Source organism: Carassius auratus, chromosome 32, assembly GCF_003368295.1.
Source record: "Carassius auratus strain Wakin chromosome 32, ASM336829v1, whole genome shotgun sequence".
NCBI lineage: Eukaryota > Metazoa > Chordata > Actinopteri > Cypriniformes > Cyprinidae > Carassius > Carassius auratus.
The window spans coordinates 25,958,911-25,971,376 of NC_039274.1; the positions used below are offsets into that span (position 1 = coordinate 25,958,911).

At 34.6% G+C, this 12,466-nt stretch overlaps 1 protein-coding gene across 1 annotated transcript in view; it reads right to left on the reverse strand.

The window, feature by feature from the left end:
* The window catches only part of LOC113051939 (neuron navigator 2-like), an 84,309-nt gene that overhangs the window by 25,521 nt on the left and 46,322 nt on the right, over positions 1 to 12,466 (reverse strand). The window contains 2 exon segments of the mRNA XM_026216131.1: positions 47 to 179; positions 8,791 to 8,913. Coding sequence (XP_026071916.1) covers positions 47 to 179; positions 8,791 to 8,913 — 256 coding nt within the window.

The window sequence follows — 12,466 nt, forward strand, 5'->3', positions numbered from 1 at the left end:
TGTGTGTGTGTGTGTGTGTGTGTGTGTGTGTGTGTGCGGGTCATACCTGTCCATTCAGGGCCTTACGGGACGCGGCGGGGGTGTTGGCGTAAGAGCTTATGGAGGAGCTGGTGTTCATGATGTCATCGGTATCAATAGCATCACTGATCCCACTGCTGACGGAACTACTGTCATCCCAACTGGAAACACACACACACAAAAGAAAAGTTTAGACATTATCTGAGACTCTGTTATCAAATATATGAAAGGTATGGGACTTAAGTTTTCAGTAGAGACATTATATAGAAACATATCTTTGGACTGAAAAAAGAAAAAAGCATCGGCTGTGGTTATTGAGTGATTTTTGACCACATCACAGGTCTATGAAGCCCACACATGACAGGCTTTTAATGCACTACATTTACTGTACAGTTTTGGATCTTCTCAGGGTCATAGTGGCTAACCGGAGAAACTGAACACTGTGTTTAACACCATCCTCTCGCTCACGGGTGGCCACCATCATTCAGACCGTACTATGACAACAAAAGAAAACACAAACAAACACACACACACACAAACACACACACACCAACTCAAACACACAAGCCACACAACAGTACAAGTGACCTATGTGACCTTTAACTCCCATCTATCTATCTATCTATCTATCTATCTATCTATCTATCTATCTATCTATCTATCTATCTATCTATCTATCTATCTATCTATCTATCTATCTATCTATCTATCCATCCATCCATCCATCCATCCATCCATCCAGTACATTAGTCTAAAAAGTGAATGAATGTGCACCAGCTATCTTTTGCTTTGCTGTTCTCTTAGTTTTACAGACGTTGACAGCTCAGCCTCAGCATTCAGTTTAAATGATCATGTAAACTTTCTCTAGTACAAGACAAAACGTTTAAGGACAAGGCACTGATTTCTCCATAAATCCTTTTCTTTAATAAGTCTACCTGATTCGATGTCCGCGACTGCCATGGATTCCAATAGCCGGGGTGGGAATAATGAGATTGATCGGAGTGAAAAGATGCCTCATGATCTTAAATGCTCAAAATGTAAGCTACAAAAAAGTTGTATTTATTCCTCACTCCTTCCTTTACTTGCACGATGATGCATGTATTCCCTCAGACCTCTGCCTCCTGTCTCTCTCTCTCTCTCTCTCTCTCTCTCTCTGTCTGAGTTTTTTCTCTCTGGTAATTTGATCCTTAAGAGTGACGTTCAAACCCTGCAGATCGCTGGAGTCGCCACAGACCAAGAAGCCAGAGAAATGCTCACTCACATTGACACACAGACAAACAGAGCGTGAGAAGGACAAAAAGAGAGTGATAATAGAGGTCAAAAAGATTAAAAAAAAAACAGCACACATTTATCCAAACACACACACTTTTTTCTCTTTTACACACACACATGCACATGCAGGAACCACCCTACTGGGTCTAGGATGCTAATTAAAGATCAGTGTTTTGAGTGTAGCTTGAATGAGGGCTTCTCTCTGGCTCGCAACCCTAACATTACTGTCTCCAGTGGACCAGCAGGCTAACCAGCCGCTCTGCTTTAAACAGCAGCTCCGCAGTTTCTCCCTGAGAACCCAATCCTCCACACAAACCTGCAGGGGTGACGTCAGTTACTTCAGCACGCACACAGATCTATGACCGTTGTCTTTCATGTAAACAGACTTAATGGTCATTAAGGAAAGCGAATAACTGAGAATTAGATGTTGACCCCTGCATGGATGTTCGTTTATTAAATAATTTAGTAGCTTTCAGATACTTATAAGAGTGTAAACATCTTTTCCCATATTTAAATTAATTCTGTAAAAACACACAGATTACCCAATTATGCATATTCTGTCTGAGCCTAGCATTTAATAACATACATATAATATAATGATACTCTTGCTCTAAAATATGACTGTACAGTATTAAGAATTTATAATATATACAGTAGAGAATTTAGTATATAAAGATTATAGTATACAGAATTTATATTTTAATATATATATATATATATATATATATATATATATATCTTATATATTATAAATATGTAAAATATTTTTCATACAATTATTCATAATTATTTAAAAAATCTTAATTTTCTATTAACACTAGTGTACTGTTAGATATATAAACATAAAAATTTCTGTCAAAATAAAAATTATTATAAATAAAATAATACAAAATAACTGTAATTAACCTCATAATTGATTTAAGTCGTATTTAAAATGAAAGCATTGAGGAATTAAAAAAACAATATTGTTAAATTTGGTCAATTTTAATTATTTTTTTATTTTTCATTATATATTTTCAGTCTGTTTTCCATGAAATTTTTCCTGAATCCCCTAGCTATATACATGACACAGTTTTATATCATCATATGACACGATGCATTTTTCAGCCATTCCTCCTTATACATATAAAATACATATCTGACAAACCAGGAGACTAGCATAAATAGCTAGCACCAAAAAAAAGACAAAACAAATCAAAATAAGGAACATTAGAAATGTATATTCTGTGCTTGCTCAAAATGTGGAGCTAAATCTCTACTAAAACATACATTAAGATGTTGATTATGCAGCTTTTAACCACCTCTCAAATCCCCCCTCTCACGATCTGGCATCAGTGCAATAAACCTTAGCACAGGGAAGGCTGGAGTTGGGGTTAAACAAGGCAAGTGTGTGTGTGTGTGTGTGCGTGTGTGGAGTAGGTTAACTGGCAGGCTTTTATAAAGACCGTTACGTTCCCAACAGTTCGGGGCATTCCAGACCTTTCCATGCTCAGCTCTGCGGTAGAAGAATGACAAAGCTCTCTCTGACCACGAAACAATGAGAGGTCAACAGGCTTTTTATTCTTTCATCTGTGGTTATCGTTTTTCCCCCTTCTTGCATGCACTATTTAACCAATTTGCTTCATCAAGGTCTCTTTTGCCATTCGACTTTGGTTTAGAGTTGGTCCGATTCAGTTGAACAGATCAGTTCAAATGGAGAATCTGTTTGAACTGATTCAGTGACTCGAACATCTTAACTCTCAAATCTCATTTATGTTCTCCTACATGCAAATACGGCTCCTACCGAAGTACCAGGCATCAAGTCATCAATGGCATCAAACATAATTGATCTTCACGTCTCATCATTGACATTACACTTGGTACGACCTGACTTGGAATATAGACTGTGAACTATATATTTGGTGCTTTTTAGTCAATTTCACTGTATGGCCAGGAATGACTTAAGACATCATAATCCTCTACGTCCACTACATTCTCAAAACTCAGGCAATTTGATAATACCTAGAATATCAAAATCAACTGGGGGTGGCAAATCTTTTTCCTATTTGGCGCCTAAACTCTGGAATAAACTACCTAACATTGTTCGGGAGGCAGACACACTCTTGCAGTTTAAATCTAGATTAAAGACCCATCTCTTTAACCTGGTTTACACATAACACACTAATATGCTTTTAATATCCAAATCCATTAAAGGATTTTTAGGCTGCATTAATTAGGTAAACCGGAACCAGGGACACTTCCCATAACACCCAATGTACTTTGCTACATCATTAGAAGAATGGCATCTATGCTAATATTAGTCTGTTTCTCTCTTATTTCGAGGTCACCGTAGCCACCAGATCCAGTCTGTGTCCAGATCAGAGGGTCACTGCAGTCGCCCGGATCCAGGACGTATCCAGACCAGACGGTGGATCAGCACCTAGAAAGGTCCTCTACAGCCCTGAAGACAGCGGAGACCAGGACAACTAGAGCCCCAGATACAGATCCCCTGTAAAGACCTTGTCTCAGAGGAGCACCAGGACAAGACCACAGAAAACAGATGATTCTTCTGCACAATCTGAGTTGGAGTCACTTCATCAGCGATATCATTGACTTGATTGCAAATAAATGCACAGACACTTTTTAAACTGAACAGAGATGACATCACTGAATTCAATGATGAACTGCCTTTAACTGTGATTTGCATTATTGAGACACTGTTTTCCTAATGATTGTTGTTCAGTTGCTTTGACACAATGTATTTTGTTTAAAGCTCTATATAAATAAAGGTGACTTGACTTGACTTGACATCAGAAGATCACAGAAGAGAACTCAAGTTGGAAATGATATGTGCAAGGACAAGCTGTAAAAATGAACGTATTTGTGTGACTAAATGTACATAAATTAATGAAAAAAAAAAAGATATATATATATATATATATATATATATATATACTGTATTGGCCTAATGGTTAGAGAGTCGGACTTGTAACCCAACCCCCCCAACACACATTTAAAATGTGCAGCTTCTTAGGTTTTAAAGCATATAAACACAGCGACGTGCACACATGAAACACTACTGAGATGAAGATCCCATAACTGGAGTTTATATTACGCTGTATCAGTTTACACTGAGAAAAGCAGAGGCCGATCCATCTGTTAAATGTATCTCATACGATCTCTATATAAGCATATACAGTGTGTACACTTTACTACCAGCTCTATTTCTTTGACTATTTCTAAAAATAACCAATAACAAGCGAACAAACCGATATATTCAGTTTGAGTATTAATTAGAAGTCTAAAGTCCACCTACCCGACACTCACCACTTTCACTACACCACTCTGCTTTCCAAACGCTGCAAATCCTAAACCGTAAAATTCCAGATTCCCACTTTTCCAGGTTTTCTAAGGCTCTGGGAATCTCGACAGATGTGGGCTGGTAGAGAGGAATCTCTCTTTTTCAGGGCCACAAGAGAAAATGTCTTCATGCAAGTAGAAGCTTATCAGTAAAAGTAAATGTCTTTTAATAAATACACTAGAGTTCAGAAGTCTGGGGTCAGTATGATTTTTAAAGGTTTTTCGAAGAAAATATTTTTATGTTTTTGAAAGCAAAGATGCACTGATTTGATCAGAAGCCAGTATCAATATTAAGAAATAGTACATTCTATTTTAATTCATTTAAATATTGTTTTCTAATACAATATATTTGTAAAATGTAATTTTACCATTACTTCAGTCTTCAGTGCCACACGATCCTTCAGAAATCCTTTTAATCTGCTGATTCGGTGCTCAATAAATGATTATTCTTGTTGAAAATGTTCATTATAATATTGCTGAAAACAGTTGCTTAATATTTTAATTGGAAAAGGTGATTCTTTTTTTCAGGCTTCTCTCATAAAACGAAAGGTTAAATATTAAAAAGTAGAAATAATTTGTAACAATGTAAAGGTCTCACTTTCACTTTTGATCAGTTTAAAGCATCCTTGCTGAGCCCAAACTTCTATGTACTTCTTAATACAAAAAGGGCCGAAAACGTAAAGTTTTGCATTCTTTTAAATAACTCTAACCTTTACAAACTATGTATGTATTGTTTATGTACACTAGCATATAACTGAATATATTCTTTATGCTAAAAACCTACAAAGTGTATCCAAAAAAAGTTCTAGACTTTATAAGAGTATATACTTCCGTTTTTATATTGTTCTAAAATGGCAAAAACTGTAATTATGTGTGTCCAAACTTCCAACTGGAGTTATCGTTTTAAGACTCTTTTCTCAATATATCACCAAAATATTAGAAGCCCCACGAATGCGAGTCTTTACAGTTGAAAACAGTCCAGGACACCCACATGCAGATGAGAGAGATGGGAGGCCCTTACTGCCAGGTGTCTCACGGCTGCACCGGTGTGCTGCACACAGATCAGACACAGATCAGCAAACAAAGGAAAGAAGGAACCTACGACATTGCACAAGGCGATCACAAGCACACAGATCCCTATCAGTGATCCACTGCACCTATGCAGGAAAATGCAAGCCACCTTTGCCTCTTTATACCAACGCTCTTTGTCCTATGCTTCAGTCTTCTCACAGCCTGAGAAGTGTTCACTACAGTCCACACCCGGCTGAGGGGCGCTGGCTTTGGAGTGCCTGTCCGTGGTTCAGAACGGGGTCATTTGAAGTGCTCTGACCTTAAACCTCTTCCTCTCAAACATGTGGTGGAGAACATGGCTGTGTCGTTCCCAGGGCCTCTCGAATGCTATCTCTCTCCCTTTTATCTACACTCCTGCCAGTAGAAGTGTTATTTAAAACAGGACACCCCAGGGACTTTTGAAATGTTTTCCCCTCATTAGGACACTAGAAGACAACGTGATGATTCATGGTTAATTATATGAGCTGTAAATAATATCCTCTCATCGTAAAGAGTATCACGTGTTCTAAGTGTTCGAATCAAACAAACAAAAGAAAAAATGACTCATCTGATTAACTGATGTCATTATTTATCAACTCCATATGAAGCCTGGAAAAGATTTTTACTCACTCTAACATACCAGCTTAAATATGCTAGCATTATTCATTATATATATATATATATATATATATATATATATATATATATATATATATATATATATATATATATATATATATATATATATATATTATAGCCTGAATGCACTGTAAGTCGCTTTGAATAAAAGCGTCTGCTAAATGCATAAATTTAATATAATTAAATTTAATATATATATATATATATATATATATATATATATATATATATATATATATATATATATATATATATATATATATATATATATTATATAACTTTAATTATTTTTTGTTTCAGTTTAAGTAATTAAATGTATTTTATTTCAGTTATTTTCATTTTCTAAGGTTTTTTTTTTTTTATCTAAATTTTATATTGTATTTTATTTCAGCTTTATTTCAATGACCACAAATAATATTTTTAAATGGTTTTAGTTAACTATAAAAAGAGATTTAAATTCTGTCAACATTTACTTTTTGGTGCAAATAATCTTGATTAGCATTACAATTGGAAAAAATACATAAAGTGCTATGAATGCATAGAAAATGGCCAAGTCAAGTCAAAGTGGGCCCTGATTGCTTTAACATCCAAAACATCTGTGCCATATCAAAGCTGACTTTCCAATATTATAGTCTGGGAAAAACAGGAACTTCTGATATTGCATTCATAAAGAATCTCTTGTTATTAAACGGTCTGCTTTGCACTGAGCAAAGGGAGCAAACGCACTAATGTGGTGTGGTAAAAGGGTGTTGGAAAGAAGGAAGGATGATCTGGATGCAGAACAAAAAGGGGAAGATAACAGATAGATCCGGCTGAAAGACACAAACAGAAAGAAAGAGTAATGAATGAGTTTGAGGGCAGCAGAGACAGTGGTAGATGTTTAGAGGCTGGAGGTTAACCACATCATCCTCAGCACAGTGGAGGGGACTTGTTCTCAGAAGAAGAGGGAGAGGAAGCATCCAAAATAGAGGGAGGCTTTTATGGTGCATGAAACACCCATATGATATCATTTAATCACTGCGCTGGTCATTTCCTCTGATGTGCAGAGTCTGAGGGGGGCAGGGAGGAAACAAGGGGACGGGACTATGAAGAGACTGGAGAGATAGTGAGGAATTCCCCCATGTGATCGTCCTAACATGACATACTTTAGTGAGGGTGAAGGGTGCATATATGTACAGGGGGTACATTTCTAAGTAACCATTCCCAGCATATCCCTGAATACTGAACTATAAACACTGACGACAGTAATCTAGTGTAAAACGGTCAAATGCAATTATAATAATATGTAATTGTCTCGAGACATTCTTGATCGTATTCAAAACCGTCTGTTTTTAACAGATCCATGCTAATGGTCCAACACAGAGACAGACTCTTTTGTTCTGGTGCAGAGAAGGCAATTCAAATCAGATGTGAAGGACTCTTTTCACATTTGTGTTTTGTCTAGTAGAATGAGAAAATATGTCATGTGTCAAAAGGCAAAATTGAAGATTACTAAATTACACATCCCGACTGCAAGAAGTACGATAAAATAAAAAAAAGTATACATATGAAATGTGTGTGTGTGTGTTTTAAGTTTTAAGATTTAGATTAATTTAAGTTTTTAGTATTACAAACAACACTAAACTGAAAAACTAGGGAGTCTTGATTTAGTACAGATTTTTATAACTGGGTTGTTGCTATACAGTTATGGTGTTCTATGAAACTCTCTCTATTAAAAATAATAATATTGACATAGTATTGATATATTCGTTTACAATTTATTGAAGCAATGGTTTGGATTTGCTAATCTGCATTCAGTTCAATTCTTTACATGACTTAGCAGCAGCATGTAAAAATATTTATAATCATGTAAATAGATGACCCTGGAGCACAAAACCAGTCTTATGTCGCTGGGGAATATTTTAAGCAATAGCCAAAAAAATACACTGTACGGGTCAAAATTATAGATTTTTCTTTTATGCCAAAAATCATTAAGATATTAAGTAAAGATCATGCTCCATGAAGATATTTTGTAAATTTCCTACTGTTAATATATCAAAACTCAAATTAGTAATCTGCATTGCTAAGAATTCATTTCGACAACTTCAAAGGCAATTTTTCGCAGTATTTAGATCTTTTTGCACGCTCAAATTCCACATATTCAAATAGTTGTATCTTGGCCAAATCCCGGTTTTGTGGTCCTTCACCAACCAGAGCCAGCTCCATACAAGATTTCCCCCAATTAACTTAATATAGACCTACAGCAGCCTACAAAACCAATGCAGCTGTGATGATGGGGCTGTATTCTGACAAAACAGTTAAACATGATCAGATACAGGAGCTGATATTATTATTACACTTTTTTAATAATAAAACTACACTCTATAGAATTGCACAGTTAAAGGAATGACAATAATATTTCAATGCAGGTGTGACTCCACATTGTGTGTATTTAGAGAATGCAAGATTTGAGGAGAAAGAGGTTTTAGGTACCTGTCAGCGTCTCCCTGGCCGGTGGAAGCATTGCGCTGCAGACTTTCCCGTACCATTGCCATTCCATCCGGCATCCGGTTTAATCGCCGCGTATACAGACTCAATCCCCCATCCGTCATGTACCTGAGAAAACACACACAGATCCAACATTACTTATTCAATTAAAATTGTTATATGAGAAGTGGACATAAAGAACTTTCAAAAGCAATTAAAGCGTTCATAGACACTGTACAAAATAACCATTGACTAAAAAAAAAAAAATATATATATATATATATATATATATATATATATATATATATATATATATATATATATATATATAAACACAGGCTTGGAGGTCTCACAGATTTGGAAATTTTTTTTTATAAATAAATGAATAATAAAGTCATTAACTAATACAATACAATACAATATAATATAATATAATATAATATAATATAATATAATATAATATAATATAATATAATATAATATAATATAATATAATATAATGTCTCTGACATATTAATTGTTAAATAAATAAATAAATTAACTGCTAATAAATAAATAAAATACTACAGTCATTAATCCAAAACAAATGAATAAAAAGGATATATTATAATATAATATAACATAATGATAGATAATAAAATGATCTAGATAACATCCTTGACATATTAATTGTTAAATAAATTAATTAACTGCTCATAAATAAATACTACACCCATTAATCCAAAACAAATGACTAAATGGAAAAATATAATATAATATAATATAATATAATATAATATAATATAATATAATATAATATAATATAATATAATATAATATAATATAATATAATATTGAAAGAAAAATAATCAGCTGCAAAACTATAATGAACATCTCAGTCAAAACTAAACAGTCTTTCAACTAATAGAGCCCCCATGACATCCAACCCTCCACTGATTTAAATCAGGCAACAGGAAGTAAGTGTGTGTGTGTGTGTGTGTGTGTGTGTGTGTGTGTGTGTCTGTGTGTGTGTGTGGCATGAGGTTAGCGGGGTCAATAATTCAAGCTCACTCCAAAATAAGATGATCCATCATGTTTTAAAACAAGACTTCACATTAATTCAGCGTGATAATCACACATACATAGACAAATGATCGCCCATAAGCATATACACATAATACTATTGAACAGATAATAAAAAACATCTAACAATGTGTAACAACTGTCAAAAACCATCAATTAACTGCAGCTGTCCCATAATACCAGATGTGTGCACACCGCTTTCACTCAAGCAACATCACTCATTTCTTTATCCATTCATTCATTCACACACGTCTATAAGATTCAGATGGGTGAAAGGGCTACTTGGAGAATACAAACCCTCACTAAAACAAAATCAGATACTCTTCCAAATATTTGCCCTGTAAATAGATTCCTCGCTGCTCGTAGTCAGTTCCCACTGGACACTGGAAATAAATCCTCAGTCTACACTCAAAGTAAGACAGTTGTGCGTCTGTTAGCGTGTAGTCGTGAGTCGGTACAGAGCCTCTTTGTGTAAAATACTGTCACATCTTATTGTGAATGAGCTGCTGGAATATTGTGGCTTTATAGGCTGCCAAAAACCTCCAGACAGCCAACAGTGTAACAACATCTCTGCTTAGACCACCTCCACATACGCCAACTCTACATTTCCCTCCATATTTCTGAGATTATGGGTGAATCTCACAATACAATACAATATTAAAATATAATAGGAAATTGATACCGTATTTTTCGGACTATAAGTCGCATCTGAGTATAAGTCGCATCAGTCCAAAAATACGTCATATTGAGGAAAAAAACATATATAAGTCGCACTGAACTATAAGTCGCATTTATTTAGAAACAAGCACCAAGAGAAAACATTACCATCTACAGCCACGAGAGGGCGCTCTGTCTTCAGTGTAGACTACAGACTACAGCCCTCTTGCGGCTGGAGACGGTAATGGTTTCTCTTGGTTCATTTCACTTAGTTCATGTCAAATTAATTTTGATAAATAAGTTGCACCTGACTATAAGTCACAGGACCAGCCAAACTATGGAAAAAAGTGCGACTTATAGTCTGGAAAATACGGTAAATGTAATGAAAATAATGCAAACAATTTTGCATTTATTTTATTTTATTTCATAACATTTGCACTTTTATACCATCATATTTACAATCCAACTTAACAAATACCATCACTGTACTTCTCTTGAATTTTGATTTAGAACAACTAGAGCTTTGTACTTCGAAGAAAACCTGGATCACACTAAAACAGAGACAGACCTAAACCTCCAAACCTAGATATAATATCTAAAACTTTTACAATCTCTAAAAGCATTAATGGTTACTTGATAACAATAAATCAAGTTCACAACAAGGACTGACATACCTTTCAGTGTTACAAATCCATCAGATGTTCAATTTGCCAAAACACAGGTCCTCAGAGATCCTGTGAGAGATACACACTTTCTGATGTGTTTGTTTGCATTAGCATGTGAGGTTCTGCATGTTTTGGATGAGTTGCCTCTAGTGCTGGAGTATCTTCTACATCTCTACTCTTGTGTGCGAGTGGCTGAAGTTTATGCCGGTGTGCTGGACTGTTTGGTGAAGAGGGAGGAGGCTAAACCATCCAGCCCAAAACACACACACACACACACCCTCACATAAACACAACCCCCACCCCATGAACAGACTGGCCAAGAGAGCCTGGAGGGGTTCAGGGAGAAGGGCAGCACATGAGGAGAAGAAAGAGGGGGATGAGAAAGAGAGGGAACAGGAAAGAAAGTTAAGAGGAAATTAAGACCTAACCTAACCCTCACAGGAAACTTTGTGCATTTTTACTTTCTCAAAAAAACTCATTCTGTATGATTTATTAGAGTTCTGAAAAATGGGGACATGGCTTATGTCCTCATAAGTCACCTTCTCCTTGTAATACCTGTGTCATACCCATGTCATTATACAGAGTTGTGCCCTGATATGTCACAAAAACAAGAGCACACACACACATATATGTATGTGTATATATATATATATATATATATATATATATATATATATATATATATATATATATATATATATGTATAAAAATTCCAAGATAGGTAAAATAATTATTATATTATATTATATTATATTATATTATATTATATTATATTATATTATATTATATTATATTATATTATGAAACATTAAGTCAAGAACTTGAATTCAAATTCAATTCAAATTCAAAAAATGACTATGAAAAAATCTCTATGATCCCAAATCAGGCTTAAACTACGCTAAAGATAATTCATTTTATTTTATTTTTATTTGTTAAAAGTGGGTGAAATATCAAGGAAAAAAAATTTTTTAAATCACTACAAATCTTTTAAAACTAAAACCGACAAAATGCAAAAAAAACAGCCTATATAAAATATAATAATAATTACAAATTATTTTTACAAAATCCCCAAAACCCTGAATATGAAAAAAATAAATAATAATAAATCTGTTTTGAGACAATTTTCTAATTGGTTGTTGTTACAACCGCAAAATGCATTTTGAGATAATTTATTTGATTAAAACCACTGAATGTCTGTTTCTGTGCAAACAAGACCTGGTGATATACAGTATTCATGATCTGACAGCTAGTGAATAATCTGTGTTTGGAGAGGAACATCAAGGTCTTAGCATGTGTTT